Source organism: Cryptomeria japonica, chromosome 9 (genome assembly GCF_030272615.1).
Source record: "Cryptomeria japonica chromosome 9, Sugi_1.0, whole genome shotgun sequence".
In the NCBI taxonomy this organism is placed as follows: Eukaryota; Viridiplantae; Streptophyta; class Pinopsida; order Cupressales; family Cupressaceae; genus Cryptomeria; species Cryptomeria japonica.
In genome coordinates this window covers 166168040-166187891 of record NC_081413.1, presented here as the reverse complement: position 1 = coordinate 166187891, position 19852 = coordinate 166168040, and the positions used below count along the sequence as shown (strand labels likewise).

The window sequence follows — 19852 nt, the reverse complement described above, 5'->3', positions numbered from 1 at the left end:
ACCGGATAGGGAATCTTCTTGCATGTCGCCCTCTCATTATGGTTTTATGACAGATTCTTCTTGTATGTCGCCGTCACTTGGAGAATGATGGGCATTTATGATGACGTCGGTTATATTCTGGGCATAATCAACATCATGGGGCACATTTAATGTGCTAGTGGGTGCTATTTTAGGCTCTTTTAAATTTATTTTAAATGGGCATAATGTGTTATTAATTGCCGATTCCCACCTTGTTGCACCTTGAGTGGGGAATCTTTAGGGCAAACCCTAATTAGGGTTTTGCATGTAATCATGGCTTGAGGTCTATATAAGGGGGTGACCCCCTCATTTGTAATTAGGAGAGACTATCGTCAGAGATTGTTGCTAAGAGTTTTTGAAGCAAACACTTAATACATTGTTCAATTGTTGGTGTGTTCTTGTGTTGTTTTGGAGCTTGCATGGTCTCATTCTCTTCATAGATTAGATTTGCTTTCATGCTGTTAGACGAACTGGATTTGATAGGATCACTTGTTGCAAAATTCGTGCTCATACTTTTGGTGTGCAGTTGATTGTTGCATACCGTGCAAAGTTAGCCCGAGCCTCCGTTATATGTGTATGTTTAACTTCGATTATCAGAAGAGGTTGTTCGATTTGATGGTTTCTCTTGATGATTTGAAAATATTTAACACACCCTTTGAAGATTGCACTGCCTTCGTGTAGTTGTGCATTGCTGGCAAAGCGAAGCGTGGTTGGTTTTTGCGCAAGTTACCCCGTCTCCTTGTTCATAGGATTAGATTACTTTAGTCTAGTTCTCCTCTGCCCTATTCCTTTTTACTTTCCGCATAATTCAAAATCCAAAAGATCCAAAACTAGAGCCTTCATTGCAAAATCATCCGTACAAAAATCCTTGAGCTTGCGTAAGTTTCTTCAACATACGTAAGGCCCCTTGGGTTATCAGCAAACCCATCAAACAACTGAGTCATGTCCACGTACTGAAGGAACCTTGGGAATTAGCCGTTTGAACTTTAAACAATCCTAGCATACGGACTAATCTTGATCAAGAGAGGATAAGGTGACCGTTGGTGACTTTATTCTGTGTTAGACGCAGTCATAAAAAACACGTCAACATTACCATAAGTACATCAAAATAAATATTTAGATAATTGGTTGAGGTTTTAGCTAAAGTTGTGAGTTTGGCCTTTTTAGGTTTAACTTGTGGTGAGTTTTTCATATTAGTCAGCTTAAGTAATAGTGCAAGTTATTCACTACTCATTTTGACTTGTGATGTTAGCGAGTATGGGGAGTAATCACAAGGCTTTTGAACTATGGTTTTGAGTATAAGTTGGTTGATTGTCATTTCCTCTAGGCTTCCATTATATTGCAAATTTGCACATAAATTTACGCAGTTTTATCTTTGTGCCTGGATAACATCTGCTAGTTAGTTTTAAACCAATTCTTATCTTTCAAGTTTCATGACTTTCTCTAGAGATGCATGAGTGTAATTATTTTTTTTGTAAAATTATAAGTGCAATTTTATCCTTGAGGTGATGTACATTGACATATCAATTCTAGCAAATCAAATTGATTGCGTCTTTTTAGTTTTTTTTCTACCATTTGACTTGTCATCATCAATGTGATTGAACCCCAATTAGAACTAAGATATCACCTTCATAGCAAATAGAATATTAGAAACTCAAACTTTTATTATGCAAGGAAACATGAGGATCACTGCTGCAAGTCCCTGTTATTTCAGAATTTGATTAGGTATCTCAAGAAGCAAACCTGAGGTGTAATTCTGAAATTCTATATGGATTCATGTTGTGAAATTTTTGTTGGTAGTTGGATGTTATTTGACATCTCTGATTTTTGTCAAGGGTGTTAACATCAAACCTTCTTGCTTGATTGTTTTACCATCCGAAAGAGCTTTCCTTTTGTTCTTGTTTATAAGATTCTTATCCTGATATGCAGTTGCTTTTAGTTTTGTAAAAAGCTTGATCTCAACTTCAAGAAGCAAACCTTAGATGCAATTCTGAAATTCTATTTGGATTAATGCTGTAAAATTTTTTTTGGTTGTTCAATGTTATTTGGCATCTGATTTTTGATAAGGGCTTTAACATCAAATCTTCTTGCCTCAATATTTTACCATCTGAAAGAGCTTTCCTTCCATTATTGTTTACAAGAATTTTATTTTAACATGCATTTGCTTTTAGTTTTTGTAAAAAGCTTGATCATTACATTTAAAGGTGCATGTTTCATTTGTTACTACAACAGTATTTGGATGGTTTGTTTTGCATACAATTTGTTGGCCTTTGTTGGAGACTTCTGACACCAATGCTTGTCATGTATGATATTATTTGCAGATGAGAATGAAAGTGATACCTGTGAATCTATTGGTTTAGAAGAAACAGATGAGCAAGTTAGCATGACAAAAGATAATGATGGGCCTAGTGACACTTTTATGAATGAATACTCAGATATGTTGAAGGAGCAGCTAAACGATACTACATTAGCCAAAAGCTTTGTTCGCCCAGAAGATTTGGCCAAACTTGGAGATAAAAATAAGGTGACTGATTTTCTCACATTTACATTTTGAATTGATCAGTCTTAATATATACATCTACATCACTTCATCTGATTTAGAATAAATGATGCTGATTATGATGATGCTATCTTCCTGCAAGGTATGATTGTATATGCAAGTAAAGGCTTAGTATGATTATGAAATTTCAAACTTATATAATCCCCAAAGAACACAGAAAATTTCAAACTTCAATTTTTTTTTTTAAAGATTATATAATTCAATTACATGCATATAATCATTCTAATTGGTATTTCAATATTATCGATTAATAGAGATTCTAATTATTACATGCATTTACTCTTTCTGATTGTTATTTCAATACTATCAATTAGTACAGATTACATTGCTAATAAACTTACATCAAATAATTTAATTACTTGCATTTAATCATTCTGATTGTTATTTCAATATTAACAATTAATATAGATTTCTGATTATTACATTAATAATACACTTACATTAATGTTAACAAGCGAAACTCTCCTTTAATTGCTTTGCTGGGCTTCCAAGCCCGACAAACATCTGCTATGTCATATATTGATCACCACCATTGACTTCTCATTTGGCATGATCTCAACCACTCTCAGGGGTTGCATCTAAGAGTTCACAAAAACAGAGATGGTTCCATGCATCGTCTTCTGCTAGCAGCTGATCAAGGGCCAAATAGAAATACACGTGGAAAGATCTCAGGCTAAAGCTTCACTTTGATCAACAGGTAGTGGGTAGTTTTAGATCTGTGAGGGGAACCCTCCATCAAAACTGGAATTGCTGACCAATCCTTAGAATATAAATTTGGGCCCATCACATCCATTTTGTTAAATCCAAAGATGTAAAAATCTTAATCGGCAATAAATCTTTTGGCCGAAATTTAAAAAAAAATCGGGAATCGGCAAAAAATAAGGAAAAAATCGGGCAATAAATCGGCAAAATTATTGAACATTTGAAAATATATAATTTCTTAAAATATTCTAAAAAAACACAGTAATTTATTACTGTTATTAAATTGAAATATATATGTAATTTATAACAATTTTAATTTTCATATTTCATTTTTTTCATATTTATAACAGTTTAAATTTGTACTGTTATCAAATTATTTTCATATTTCATTATTTTCATATATAAACTTAAATACATATATATCTTTGATTTATATATGTTGAAATAATTATATTTATAAATGTTTTTTTTAAAATTATTTATTCTGAAGCATGGTCGAACTCGACATAGCTGTGGTAGTTTGGGAAATAAGAACCTTTGCTGAAGCATTCACGAAATTATTAATACATTTCCTGCTTTGATTCTATTTCTTACGAATCTTACCTGATTAAAATGGTGTCAGGCGTCGGGCGAGGGAGCAGAGTTGCAGGTCGGAAGATGCAGCGTCGTCAGCCGTCAATGGAGTGAAATAACCTTTTTTTTTTCCCGTGTTATGTTTTATTTCGTTTGGCTTTTACTTTTAGGGTTTGCGTCAAATTTAGAGGGCACGATTTTTTATTTCGAACTTGTGATTTCAACTGTAAAAATCCCGATTTTTACTGCTAAAAAACTGCGATTTTATCGCCGATTAAATCAGCCGCCTATTTGACTCCCTATATTTCGCGATTTTGGCGATTTTTTGCCAATATTTTCATCCTTGGTTAAATCACATTTGCTTAATCCTTCAGAGATTGACAGTAGCTTCTTGTTTGCCCCAAGAACTTCTAAAACACTCACTAACTGTCAACTCCTATTCCAACAAGACCAAAGTTGGTAGGTTCCACTTATGCCTATGGAGAACTCTCTTGGCTGGATGCATAGAAACATGTTAACTCTACTCACCAGAGTATAGAAAGCATGAACCAATCATAAATTTAATTGGGTCAAAGTCTGATTTTAGGTCCATATACCTACTGGTAATTTTGGATACAAAATTTGGAGCAAGGGCTGTGATATTTGAGTTTGTTAGAAGGTAATGCTTGTCTTGCTCTTGCGCCACTAAACAAGATGCTTGGCAAGATCTTCCTCTACTCTATTCGGATTGGTAATTTCAGATGCAAAATTTGGTTTAAGGGTTGTGATATTGCAAGTTTGTGAGAAAGTGATGCTTGTCCTGTGCTTGCACCACTAAACAAGACAGTTGGCAAGATCTTCCTCTACTCTATTTGACACATGGTAATATCTCAATATTGGGGTAAACTTGACTAGATTTGACACTATAGAGAATCTAAGAAAATTCTAAGTTGGAACCTAGCCAAAACATGTGTGACTTACAACGTTAAGTATTCCAAATGTAGAAATGGATTGACAGCTGAACATCCACGAGGGAATAAGATTAGGGATAAACATTGACAACCTTCTGAAGATGGGAGACAAATGGGTTTAAATCCTTTGATTGATTGATCCAACTTAGATTTGGAAGAAGGTACTTTGGTTGTTTGATAACCCAATGGCTGGTTGATTGGTCAATGGATTTATGATATAGGAGCATCCAAGTCCATAGGCAATCCTGCATACCCAAAAACATGGCAGTTCAATTGTTTGTTTTTGTTTTTAATTTTGATTTGTGGTTTTCAGGTTATTCCTTGTTGGCATGTCTTTTCAGGTTTTTGCTTTAGGGCATTTCTTAGTCACAGTGATATCAATGGTGTGATTATTATTGCTTATAAAATTTAATTTATCAATCTGCGGCGTTTAGTCTCTTGGTCATCATCTTGCTTGGTGTCGGGTTTCATCTCCAATTATTGGCTTCTTTGGGTTCGATAGTTCTTTGGCGGGGCCCACATGCTTAGTTGGCATATGGTTTGAACTTGGATCCATACATCCATGTGGTATATTGCTATATAGTTTATTCCAAAGAATGGTTTATTTGGTATATTGTTATATAGTTTATTCCAAAGAATGGCTTATTTGGTAGGGCTCACATTGTCATGTGCAACTTCTTGACTAAGGAAATATCTTGGTGGCATAATATATTATCTTCTCCTATTCAATGTTTTCTCCTATTGTTGGAGTTATTTCTCTTTGATTGGTCATCTAGGGCTCACACGATAGCTCCTTGCCAGCTCAAATGTTGTTAATTTCTTATATGGTGGGCCAGGTTGACTAATATAACTTGGGACCCACCTTGGACTCCTGCGTCATGTTTCCTTCTATGCTGGTCAGTTACTCTGATTACTGTTGTATCCCATGGTGGGCGATACAAGTAGATACAATCAAAATTGTTGGCAGAACATTGACATATAATGATAATTGTGAATCCTTTCACAGGAATTTTCAACCTGTTATAACTGACAGTGTTTCTATCCCTAGATCATGGGGCATGACTTCAGTGGCTGGCAGACCTCCATGTTGGTGTATTCTTTTGGTGGATGTTTGTATTCAAATTTCTGGTTGGCCTTTATGGGTTGTTTCAGGGTGGCTTACCCATTTTAGTGCCTAGCTTTCTATAAAACTGCATCTATATATGGGTTGAGTAGAGAAAAGATTATAGAGGAAAATTTGTAGAATATCTCCTTAAACAGAAGATAAAGGTAAATTGCATGAGAGGTTGCAGTGGAAAGATATAGACACAGGTCCATTGGAGGTCTGTTAATGTTTGTGTGTGAGGTAAAGAAGATTGTAAATCCTTTTCGTTGGACTTTGTGCCTGTAAGATAAGTGGGTGATCGGAAATTTGATTTATAAAGATAGTGGTTTTTTTTTTTTTTTTTTTTTCGATCGGTAATAGGCCGAAGCCGCAGTATTTTGAATTATTATTATTATTATTATTATGTTTGATTAGATTGACCCTACACCTTCCCCATTTTATGGAAGGCCAAGAGTCACAGCTTAGAATTCATTTTAGATGTCCATATTGGGAGTTGAACTTGGGTCTCCACAGTGAGAACCCAGTTTTTTAACTTTTAACCAATTAAGCTCAACCCCTTGGATGATAGTGGTTTGTTGTTATTTGAACACCTTGAAGGTAATTAATTGCTGGTCTGTGACTACATTTCAATATGAATTTTCTGAGTCCAAGGGTGACTGGCTACAAGGATTGGCTGTCCTTTACTGGGCACTCGGCCCCTGTCTGCATTAACCTTGTGATCAGAGTTATTTAGGATTACTGGACTAGCCAATCCACAAGCGTCTAATCAAAGATGGAACTCCTTTTGACTATTGCTTGACAATAGGCTTGGAATTTCAAAAAAGTGAGAGGCTTTGGAGAAGTGAATGCCTAATCAAACAACATTCAAGGTAACTGTTTTCGGGCTACGCCAAACACTCAAAATAGCAACATTATGCAGGTTCAGCCTTACATCTAAACCAAAGGGAAACATTTAAACACAGAAATAGGGTACGGCCAAATCAAAATCCAAACTGCTTGGTTATGATTTTAAACCTTAAGAACTGATTGGTTATGAGTTTAAACCAAACGAACACTCGCAGCTTCTACTAGATAACCTGAAACTTAGCCAACTAATTGCATTATTGGAGGGTGCTTAAAGGGCAATCTTGTAGAAGTTGGAGCCAAAAATCATCTGCAAGCAAAACACCTATCACACAAAAGAGATCAAGCAAAGATTATATGCTTTATAACAACCAAATAATTTTGTATTATTGCACAAAACAATATTGGAGATACAATTATAATGAATGAATGAATGAAACCCCAGCTGCAAAACCCTAATGTAAAAATTAGGAGAACTGAAGCAATGCAAAATAAGAGCTAAATTAAGTTCAACTACAACTGAAATAAAGCTAGAAAAGCAAATAAGTGAAAAAGTAATAAAGGAACTAATTGATAAATAATTAGATAATTGTCCTAATTACTCCAACACCCCACTTAAGATTAATTGAGGGATAAGCTAAAGAGCTAATAAAGAATGCAAAATGCGTGCATGAATGAGTCCCGACAACTAGGCCTCATTAGGCACTCATGTACAAACCAATGCGAAGCAATGCAAATCTCACAAATGGAGAAAAGGAGAAAACCTAGTAGGACAAAACTCCTCTCCAAAAGAGAAATAAAGAAATGATACAAAATGCAAAATGCATGCATGAACGAGTCTCGACAACTAAGCCTGATCAGGTACTCATGTACAAACCAATGCAAGGCAATGCAACTCTCACAAATGGAGAAAAGGAGAAAACCCAATGGGACAAAACTCCTCTCCAATGAGAGAAAAATAAATGATAAAGAAAGTACATGTGACAAGCATGAAGGACTCATGAAGGACTCAAGATGTCCCCCAAGTATTGAATTGGTCACATGACTACAATCAAGATTACCCCCATAAGAGAGAAAAGAAGAGTCGATGTATCCCCTCCATAATGAAGAAGCTTTAATGTTGAAGTTGAATTCTTGAACATTGAAGATGATCCAAGAGTGACAAACAACATTCCTCCCCTTGGGAAGAAACAAATCCAATGGCCAAGGTAGAAGCAACTCCATGAAAGGAGATGGAAGGAATTGTCTCATGATGTGTGCTATGGAAGATTGCTCAACTATCCAATTGTTTGAATAATGATGTGCCAGATCAACTGAAGCAAATCCAAACAACAGTAAAAATACTTGATGAACAACCTTTGAAGGCACTGAAGATGAGATGATAAAAATGCTCAAACTACCATTGAAGAGGAAATGTTTGCAATGTGACTCAACAAATAAGCCTGCAATATATGACAAGAAGTCATCCCATAAAGCTGAAACTGGAAGGGAACTATCAACCTATTGAATTGAATCATTGGGGGCTATGTATGAGCCAATGCCAATGTGATAAGGAACAATAGAAGATGAAGATGATTGAGATGGAGTCTCGCTGTGAGGAGTGAGATCTGAGAGACAATTCTCGGATCCATCTGGACATGAAAGACTCGTGATATACTCGAGCATCTCAATGGTATGATCTGCATGTGCAAGGGGAATGACACAATTTGCTGCAACATCCTCTGGAAATGGAGAGAGATGAGGGTCTCCAAAGATAAAGGCGACTCCAAAGTGTGCAGGGACATTAAGATACCTTTTCTCTAAGACTCATAATTGCCCTTTGCCAAGTTGATAACATAAGGGTGTACAGAAAAGCCCATAATACCTCAAATGAAATTATCAAACCCCAAAAATCTTAGCACATGTAGAGCACATCAAATAAAACCCTCTCCAACAAACAGATCCATTCCAAGTGCTAAAACATCCAAGTAATCGAGCAAATAGTGAAAACACAAAAAATTGAATAAAATGTAGCCCGAGCACAACTAGGAAACTATACTAGTAGGTATGAATAGAGGACTTTGAGACAATGTTTGGTTTTCGAAAAAAGCTGGTTCCAGCACCGATCTGAATTTGCTAGTAATTGTTTTGGAACCAGCTTTCCAACAATATATGCTTTGTGTGATTTTGACCTCGTATGCCCAAATTATGAGCAAAAAACTGAGACTAGCTCATTGAGGGATTTGAGCTAATAATAGAACTCTCCTAAATTTAGAAGAACGCCTATTTTACTGGTACAAAGGATTCTCTATGGCAAAAGTGTACCTTTTGACTTTTCTTAAAGATTTCAAGCCCCCATTAATTTACATGAAAGATTGCATATAAATGAAATTTATGTCAAATCAAAAGGGAGCAATAGAAATTGAGGACCTACAGATTTTTAATGGAAGTTGTTTGCACAGGGGTACGGGGTTCTGTATAGTATGGTATGGATTTTGGTGCAAAAATTCAACGACCTCCAATTTCAGCAATTTGGCAGGGGATTTAGGGTTTTAAGGCTTCCTGAACATGATGGTGACCTCTGTTTTGTGCCAAAGTGCCTTGATTTTTCAGCTACACTTGAATTTTGCCCCAATTTTTGACACAATTTTTCAATTACTTGGATTTTGACGAAATGGCAGTTGATCTTAGGCTTTTGTGACATTGCGAATGCAATAAGCCCAATATGCACAAAAAAATCACCTAAGGTTGGATCCCTCAAGCATGTGGACTGGAACTTGACAGATTTGCTTTGATACCATATAGAAGTTGATGATCAACCATTGGAGCCAAGATATCACACAAAAGAGATCAAGCAAAGATTATATGCTCTATAACAGCCAGACAATTCTATATTATTGTATAAAACAATATTGGAGATACAATTTGTAGTGTCCTAAAATGTGCCTAGTGCATTTATGACGATCCTATGATCAAAATCATATTATTTTGGCATCATGGGCTTGAAAAACAAAGTGCCTCAAAATGCCTTAAAAGCCCTTTTAGGCCTACTTTTGGATGGACGTAATTGTAAGTGCAACGTGGGGGCATTTGCGCGCCACGCTAACGTCCCGAAAAGCTGGCCGAATCTCGAATTTGGCAGAGAGTCAGACGTTGGTTGATGCATGTCTTTTGGCTCGTGTTTCGTCGCAACAACTCTTCGCGCCCCTTTCGGGTTTAAAAACCCTTCCTAGCTCATTTTGAAGGGTTCCCGATCTTGGGTTCTTGGCTCGACTCTCATTGTGTTCTTGATATTTTACCGCTCTTTCCATGCTCTTGGACATATACTCTACCAATATCAAGCTACAATCATCTCATGGTGGCTTCTTACCAACAAAGCGATCAAGTGGGCTTCGTCACACTCACGAATCCAAATACGAGGGGTTTGGCTTTATGCTCATTCTCTCTCTCTTTTACCAATCTCTTTTACATGCAATGAGTCCTTTGCATTGTTAAATATTTATTTCCAATATTCCATTATTCCAATATTCTAGTAGCTTCCAATATTTATTGCATGCAATGGGAGTTAGCTTCTTTTAAATGAAGTTTAGTTTCCATTTGCATTTGCTTTAAAATTTATTTTTCCAATCTATCTATTTGGCTGTCCTTGACGGTGGAAACACCTAAATGGGGGTTTGACTGAGGCAGGCCCCTATGCAGCCCAAACAATTTTCCCCGTCTCAGTGTGTGCAGGTGACAAATAGGTTCCGCACGTGGGAAACCATTTACAGGCTACTTTCTGGACTTTTCCTTCTCCACGAGCCGTACAGACTACATCACGCGGCGTTGGTGTCCAGAACTCGAGAGCTTTCCATCCGGAAGGTATAACCTGATTTTGATATCACACTGTTCTGTGAATTCAACTTTTATATATTTATCATTTTTGTGTTGTAATTCTGTGTTTTAGTTAGTGTAGTTACTTGTTATCCCCTGGCTCATCTTAGCCCCTGTTCAAAGAGGCAGTGCTGGACTCATTTGCCTCCTGAGATCTGTCATCTTGGAGGGGGCATATCTCCTCCCCCACACAATTATAATGAATATATAAATCCTTTTATAAGGATTTACTAAACCCTAGGTGCAAAACCCTAATGCTAAAATTAGGAGAACTAAAGCAATGCAAAGTAGTAGCTAAATTAAGCTCAACTACAGCTGAAAAAAAGTTAGAAAAACAAACTCTAGATTAAAAAAGCACCTAAGTTTAGCTTAAAAGAAAATTGTAATAAAAGACCTAATTAATAAATAATTAGATAATTGTCCTAATTACTCCAATAAATCCTATGTTGCTGCACAAAACTTATAAAACACCATTTGATTAAAGATTGCTTAATCACAAATAAATATCTTCCTGTAATACAAGAAAAGATTGAACCAGAATCAACGATGCAGAAGCAACTTATTATAGTATTCAAAAAATCATCTAAGAAACATAACCATGTTCACAAGCTTTTAATACAAATTAACTTTGGAATTCTTTAATACTAGTCAAACCCACCCAGCATAAAAAGAAATAACAACCATTTCTGATACCCATCACTTCTGATATTCAACAGAGATTTCACACATTGCAAGTATTAAACAATTATATTTTCAGTAAACAGATATAGAGTCTTAGCATGAATAATTGTTCTTAAACTTACAAGTAATCATGTCCTGATCTCCAATGCACCATGCCACTCCTGCCATGCTGCACTAGACGGATCCTGCATTTTAGTATTCATTTATGAAGTAAATATAACAAACATGTTTTAGGTGAAGATTCATTTTCAAGTCTTCTCTATTAAGTTGATAGATATCACTGACCAATTTGTAGTGCGGTACTGCCGTTGCTTCCACTGACCAAACAGAGTGAGTGGGTTAGATGTTCCACCTGGCTACTCTTACAGAAGGTATTGAGTTCCATTGGGGGTAATGAGTGTGACTTCTAAGCACAGAATTTCAAATTGATTCAGAGCAATACTGTTTTGATGTACCTTTTTTGCCATTACTAACTCGATACCATCTTCATAGAGAACACAAATGCATGTACTGATTATAGATGGAATATAGACATAACAAACAATAACACATGATTATATTTACAATTTATACGTTGGTGCCCAAGAAAGGACAACTAGGGTAAAAAGGGCAACCAAACCCCTGTTAGGCTCCAACTAGGCATTGGAGAACCATCTCAAGATTGTGCTTGAGTCACCAAACATATCAAGGCCTCATTTGTACAATATTTTTGATTTTTTTTGCATCATATAGGACCTTAAAGGTTCTTGTATGTAAATATTTGTATCCTGCATAGATGTTGCATTTATTCACCGTTTACAATCATTCATATGGATAGATTTCATCCATGCCACAAAGTGCCTTGTGTATACTGGTCCAAATCAGATGTTGGCATAGATAAACATATTCACTTTAGTTGATAAACACACACTTTAGTTGATTGTTCACAAATACATCCTCAAAGTCCTTACTCTCCTGCAATCCTTTTCAATTTAGTCACCATTCACCTGCTCTTCTGCTAGCTATATTCAATGGAATTCTACTTCCTTCTGAGATTTTTACTCAAATATTGCTACATGTTGACTCTGGATATTTATTAGAATGCTATAGATTGTGCTATTGTCAAGCTAACTCTTGCACATTTGTTTGACCTCTATTTATCTGTGTTCTCTTTGACATTCCATTGAGACATATCTTCCTTATATTGGTTCGACTTGGTTACTCTTTAACATCTGCCTTGGGTCTCCATCACAAAGTCATCATTCTTCTTCCTTCTGCTGCTATATTGTTGTTAGGCTTTTGACTGTGATCAAATTCTCTGCTGGTTTCTTTTTTGTCGTCTCTTTACAATTGTCATCTGTAATATTTCAGTGCATCTATTTAGCCTGTGCATAAGATTCTGCCTTTTTTTGCCAACTCAATCATCCAATCCAACATTTCCATGCTTTTAACCTAGTGGTTGTGATCTCCAATGCTCACCGCTGTTCGGGCATGATCTTCATGATCCAGGTTGCTCTCAGTTCAGTTTAATTCTCATTAGTGCCCATGCTTCCTTTGACTCTCTATTTCATGGGCCTCATCTGATGCTTCTGGATGCTGATGTGATGTATGTTGTTCATATCTCTGATTCAATTACCAGACCCATGGAACCAAGTACCTCCGTTCTATTTTGTTTGAATTCCTGTTCTGCTTGTGCCTGAAATTGGACCACGAACAATTGTTTATCAGAATCATCTGTTACATGCTTATTGGTGGAACAGTTCCTGTTCTGCTTGTGCCTGAAATTGGACCACGAACAATTGTTTATCAGAATCATCTATTACATGCTTATTGGTGGAACATAAGACGTATGTCTTTATATTGTATTGGGCTTCTAATACCTCCCCATTAGACAACGGGAAAGCTCTCTTCTTTGGTGTCCATGAATATTGAAGTCCCCACACATGGTATTCAAATTCCTTTTGGAGTTCATCTTTTAATCAGTGTGCATCTCTTTCAGCTTCTTTGCAAAAGATTAATATCAACTTGCAATATGATTTTGGATTTATTTGATTTATGGATTATGTTGTGCCTTAACCTAGCATGTAATTCTGTATATTCTAGCATCTTACCCTTCTTTCGCTTTGAATGCAAATTGATTTTTATCTTTACAAATTGAGTTTACCTGGTCACCACTGCTCAAGTCTTTTATGACTTGTCAGTCATTGCATTTATTATATTGACAAATCACTATCTTCTATTTGTGGTTGCAGTCGACTGTGGATGATGAGTTGATGCCAGTCGATGTTGATTTTAACCTTGTCCAAAGTCTCCTCAACTCATTCTCCTCACAAGAAGGCATGCCAGGGCCTGCTTCAAATTTACTTGGATTAATGGGTTTGGAATTGCCCGATGATTCAAAGACCGGGTAATGCAATTTCTTGTATGCATATTATCCCTGGGGGATTTTGGTAGTTTGAGCTTGCTGTAGAATGTGCTACAAGCTCTGTAATATCTATAATCAATGGGAGGTAAAAGTAACGAGTTACCTGGATATGATACAGCATATCATCATAATTATTATATTATATAGTCCAATTTGGGTGCTGAAATGTAATATGTGAAGGTGGCATCTGTGAAATTTATTTTTGTTTAAGAGGAATGGGTGCCATCTTTTTGTTCATAATAATTTGACCATTTGTTAAAATATCAGCAGGTAAATATGTTGATACAAGATCCTTGTCAGTGGGAGAAAAGCTGTGTATGGCAAACAGGTTAGATCTATATGTGAAAGGAAGAAGATGTACACATACTGTAATATAGATATTTCCAGATATGAGCAAACTTCATTTATGTACAATGGATGTACTGATTTGCAGTTAAATTTTTTATTTTAATTCAGTTACTGGGTGGAAACTCATGCTTATCTGCTCCTGGTCTTTTTAGAACTTGTGCGACATACGTTATGATAAGTGAATAGCTATAGACAACAAAGCATGTTAAAGATTATTAGTTGCAAGTGACTAAACCTTGACGTATATAATGTTGTGTCAGGTCGTAAACTGTGCTTTTAATTCACATCTAATGCTATTTGGACTTTTTAAATTATATGATAGCGAAAATTTTCCTCTCTTCTTTGGTGATAGGACAAATTTATAATAGTAGTTTGGAATTAGTGCTATTCTGCAGACCCTTGGAACTGCCTTGCAACATTCTCCCAAGTTGAATAAAATTATTTACGAACCGAAAGTGTCTTGAATAATATTTTGAGATATTCCATTGAGACTTTTTGAAATGCCAGTGATAGTTTCAAGACAGGATATACGCTATTATCTGTTATAAAATATGCTTTTAACAAAACATGTTTGCTTTGTGCGTTATGGTGCTCAGATTGGTCAGACATCTTGAAAATGAGTGCGTTTGTTGTCAAAAATCCAAACTTGCTGCCGGCTATGTTAATATCAGACTTTTAAGATCCATCCTATCAGGGAAATGATCCCACTATGAGTTCTTTATCATTTTACATTAGCCGTTTCAGTTTGTTTGCTAAATAATGCTTTTGCTTTAGGTATTGATCTAAGTTGCAGGTCTTGTTATGGAGATGGGTATAACTCTGGGTTCGGCTTTGCCGATATGTACACACCATAGAAACGGGACTGGGCAAAAAAAAGCTCAGTTTAGACTCGGTAGGACTCTTTATTTAAAACTTGTTTCATGCACTTTTATTTAATAAACCTTAAAGGCACAATAACATCATCAAATAGAAAAGCTAATTTGATCACATACATAACTATACATCAATCACATTAGTATAAACGCAAATTGTAGTTGAAAGAAATAGCAAACTTAGATATATAAATATTGTCAAATGTATACAAAACTCATGGAATATAAAATCTATGACATCAAATATTCTGCACAAATATCAAAACAATAACTACAAGTATATAATTTTTTTTACATGTCAAAAAAAAGTTTGGTTTTGTCATTTTTTAAGATTTTTTTTTTTTATTGTTTGGACGAGTCCAAGCATAAGGCCTCACCTGGTCCGAGCCAAGTCTATGAGTCCTTGGACTCGCTTAGGGTCACTCGACTTGAGACGAGACCTGGCAAGTCCAGGATCTCTAGCATGCACACAATTGCCAATGAAAAAATTAAATATCTTAGAATTTGCAATAAAAAAAGGCTCATAAATTCATAAGTTAGTGATTTGACAAATGTTAATATAAAATAAAAATTATAGTTATGATTCAATAATTTTGATATTGGTTTTATTCAAGAGCATGAAATTAAATATTTGGTTAATTTTGTTTGAACCACAAACAATTATGATACCACTTCCACTAGCCATGCCATTGTAGAAGCGACCTTATATATAGATTAGGCATGTTGTACAACTCACTAAGTTAAATCCCAATTACTTGTCATGCCCTTATAATCATGGTTTGTATGGGACAAAAGGTACAAGTTAATGTGCATAAAGGCTTTAAATCACTAGATTTTTTCAAAAGACAAACCCTAAGAGAGGTTGAAGAACTCATTGTAATGAATTTAAATATGAAATTGTAATTTATACTATATAGAACAAAGGAAATTGATGAGTTAAAAAATAAAATGTGCATTTGAAATAGAATTATTATTGTAAGAGGTTATAGATGAATGGAGTTGTGGTCATGTAGGTACCACCATTTATGAGCTTTATTTTTACTTGTTTTGTTATTAAAGGGGTAAACACTTTTGACTCGGAGCTATGAGTCAGAGAGGTCACAAATAAGGGACCTTTTTCCCAATACAAACATTCATCAATAACACCCTCGTAGGATTTGAACTTTGATGGCAAGAACAATACAATACAAATATCATATCATGACAATATCGACTTTTTAACATGTCTTGAAGAATGCAAACATTATATAATTTTTTGAAAAAAATGATGTCGGTCATACTCATTTAAGACAACACTGTGTAAAAATATTCTTCTAAATGTAGTCTTATAGCAACTTCATCTCTATATAGTGTCACTCCCTTAGGTAAAGAAAGTATTTTTATGCAAGGAGATGCAAGGGCATTGGTCATTTTGTTTCAACAATCAACATTGATCTTTTGCATTTAAAAAATAATTGTATTTTGCATGGTCACATTTATTGACTTTTATTAAGGTCTTTCATAAATATCATTGAAACATGATTGCTTTATATTAACATACCTAATTATAATTATGATGGATTTAGTAAGACTAGAAACATATTTCAAGTGAACCTACAACTCCTAATGTAATATCATTGTTTTGATTTTTTGGTCTCTTTTTATGTGTTTGCTTAATCTATGGTGCTTAGTGCTCTTGCACCTTTACAAGTCGTTTCAAGACAATTATATGTGATGCACATAAGAATCTTGACAACCTAACATAACATAGAAAATAAGAAAAACCAAACATTAACTGTGTACGAAGAAGGTATTGAAGATGGCTTGTGACATATGATGATTTGCCACAAACATTTGAATCGCGTTGGCCTCCATGCAATTTTTTTTATCTATTCAATTTTTGTGCTAATATTATGTCATATCAAGTTGAGAGAGTGGACAACACTTAGTGTCCAAAAAAATGGCTATCTTATAACTCCATTATTGGACTAGCTTACAATTTTGTGTTGTTTGTTTTACTTGGACAACATTTTGAGGGCTTGCCATCTCAATGCATGAGGATATTGACAATGAATGTTGCATTTTTAATAGGCCTCTCAGAATCAATTGCTTTGAAAAACAACACCCACTTAAGAGACATTATAGTGATATTAAATAGTGGTATATTTTTTGCGATCTTTCTATCCTTTAGAAATGTACACTCATGTTTTGTGCCATGTATTCTTGATTGCCCTCAATGATGCCTATATACAAGCTTTTTGATTGGCCACTTTTTCATTGAGGACTAATGTAATCAATAAGAGCATTAGTAATTGTGATCACTGTATTTCACTAATATGATGATTGGACAATGTTGAAAGGAAGTCAATTGCTAAAAATACAATGAACATTGCTCTCATGTGCAACCTCCATCATCTCATCCTTGAAGGCCCTTTTTAATGCTCCTCTTTTATCAAAAAGAAATGATGTATTCTCTTCTTGGGAAGATGATCATGATGTGAAAGGATGTGGATTAGTTGGTTGTGTAAAGTTAGTAGGAGGTTTTTGTGACTATTTCTTGAAAATAGGATGCACTTTTTCTTTTTCTTTTTCTTTTTCTTTGTTACTTACAATGTTGTCCTCTTGTTCTTTGATATATGCAATTTTTTGTTTCGTTGACAACTCTTTTGTATTGACCCTTGGACAAACTTATTTCTAGAAGTTAGTGATATTGTATAGATGAGTTTTTACACAATAATATGAACTCTTATATTTATTTTCAAATTAGCCAGATAGCCAACCATAACCTCCATCATCATGAAGTTGTTCAATCATATGATTGTATGTTGTCAAAGAGACAACATTGAGTCAAATTTAAATAAGCTCTCTACATGTAGGGCGAATGAAATAGAACTATTAGCTATTTTGTATGAATTAGTTTTTTTTACATAGTTAAAAATTTTTTTATAGAAAGAAAAACATTGTAAACCTTAATTAAGTATAAAAGATTAAAAAACATTCAAAACATTTCTTAAAAAAATCAGAACTTCAATTTTTATTGAAAAATCATGAAAATTTTACAATATTTACTCACTTTTGATAGAAAAATTTAGTCACCTTTATTTTTGAGAAAAAAATTAGTAACTTTTGAAATGAATGATGGAAATTGAAAGAAAACAATCGTTTTTACTCATTTCCTTTTTCAAAACTAGACAAAAGAAGTGAACGACTCTTACTTTAGGGGCTCAAATAAGGCACATAGGCACTTATTCTTTAAAAGTGCATTTTTATTTTTTTATTTTTCAAGTGGCCCATGGCTTCACCAAGGTTCTCTTGAATTGAACTTGGGTCTGCCTAGTGCTTGCCTCTATACCCAAGGTGCCTAGGGTAGACCTTGGATGAACCCCAAAACTTAAACACGAATGAAATGGATATTGAAGACGTTCAATTGAACTCAACAACTTGGATATTGATATATCTAAATGAATATGTAACACCATTTGTTAGACAATGTGTCACTACACCTTTGTCTAGTAGTGGTTGATTAGTTGCATGGTTTCTTCTTCCTAGAATAATGTTTCTTCACTTGGGTATATTGTGGTGGAATTGTAAGTGGGCTTTCTCACACTCATGAGTTATAAGGAGAATGTTGGTATCGTAATATAATATCTATGTATAACAAGCACCAACCGTAGTGCTTATCTATAGAAGAAAATACAAGGTTAAGAATCACATAGAAGATAGGGATAAACATTGCGGTCTATCTTGATGAATACTAAGAGGGGGGGATGAATTAGTATGCCGAAAAATACTGAACTTAGACACTTAAACAGTCCAGAAGTAAACCGGTAAAACAATTTAACAAACAAACCTGTTAACACACATGCAAACCAAATAACAAATAAGACATTCACCCACAGGAGCAATAACACCATAACACAAGATATTTGACTGGAAACCCAAATGGGAAAAACTACGGTGAGATGAAACTCACAAGTAACTATCTGCAGAATAGAAACCAGACCGGTTAAGGTCATATAATGTTCTTTACCAGAACAGATCCTGTAAGGAATCTCAATCTCTGTTAGGAGATAATTCTGATTAAAGACTACCTTGCTGGAGGATTTTAGATCCACAGATGTGAACCACCTTGTTAGAGGATTTACAAAAGGCTTTATGGGCACAAAAGGCTTTATGGGCCTACCCGGTTAAGGGCTTCAGACTTGCCGAAGATGTCAGTAATCAACAAGTGAGTGATCTAGCAGATAGCACATATTGCTTGGTTAGATCCTTGATAGCTCATTCTTAATGCATTCCAACATTACTTCAGTCTTCAACACACTCACACTCTATCTTCTCTCGTAGACCTAAACTTCTCTTCATTGATCGCACTTACAAAAACTCATCAACCTCTTTCAAAAACCTAACAACTACTTAAAACCATAGACATGATGTCCTTATAAAGGAATCTGATTTCATGTCGGCCCAATAGGATTACAATACAATTTCCTAGGTTCAGTGCATCTAGACATACGACACAAAAAGCACCGTCAAAGTGTCGGCACCGCCAAACAATCGGTGGATGGTAACTCATCACAAAATGCCAGTTGGTAACTCATAACAGAGTATTACCGGTTCATACAAAATACCGGTTTACGCAAAATACCGGTTGCCGGTTTGATGAAAATGAAGACTGGGAAATATGCGTTCTGCCGCTTTGAACCTTCGTACCGCTTGAGATCCTCGAACCGCTTGGGGTCTTCATACCGCTTGAGATCGGTAAACACTTTCTGCAAAACACCGATAGTCTAAAGACTAACACATGATACCGGTTGGAACAAATATCGGTTGAGATTAGCTCATACATATAAAAGGTGATCTCAAAGTAAGTGTGTGTCCATCAATGACAATCACAACATCAATCATAAAAAATGCCAACAATCTCCCCCTTTGGCATTGACTGCAACACTTAGGAAAATTTTGACA

General features: G+C 35.3%; 1 protein-coding gene across 3 annotated transcripts in view; it reads left to right on the top strand.

Moving 5' to 3' along the window:
• LOC131037884 (protein ecdysoneless homolog) overlaps positions 1 to 14350 on the top strand; it is a 53087-nt gene extending 38737 nt beyond the window's left edge. Inside the window, exons 4-6 of one of the 3 annotated variants that reach the window (XM_057970127.2) lie at positions 2340 to 2542; positions 13516 to 13670; positions 13959 to 14350. In XM_057970127.2, coding sequence (XP_057826110.2) covers positions 2340 to 2542; positions 13516 to 13670; positions 13959 to 13962 — 362 coding nt within the window. In that variant the 3' untranslated portion in view covers positions 13963 to 14350. Of the gene's footprint in view, positions 1 to 2339; positions 2543 to 13515 lie in introns of all 3 variants that reach the window. The other 2 variants (XM_057970135.2, XM_057970137.2) reach the window with 2 other exon arrangements.
• Positions 14351 to 19852: the final 5502 nt, after the last annotated feature.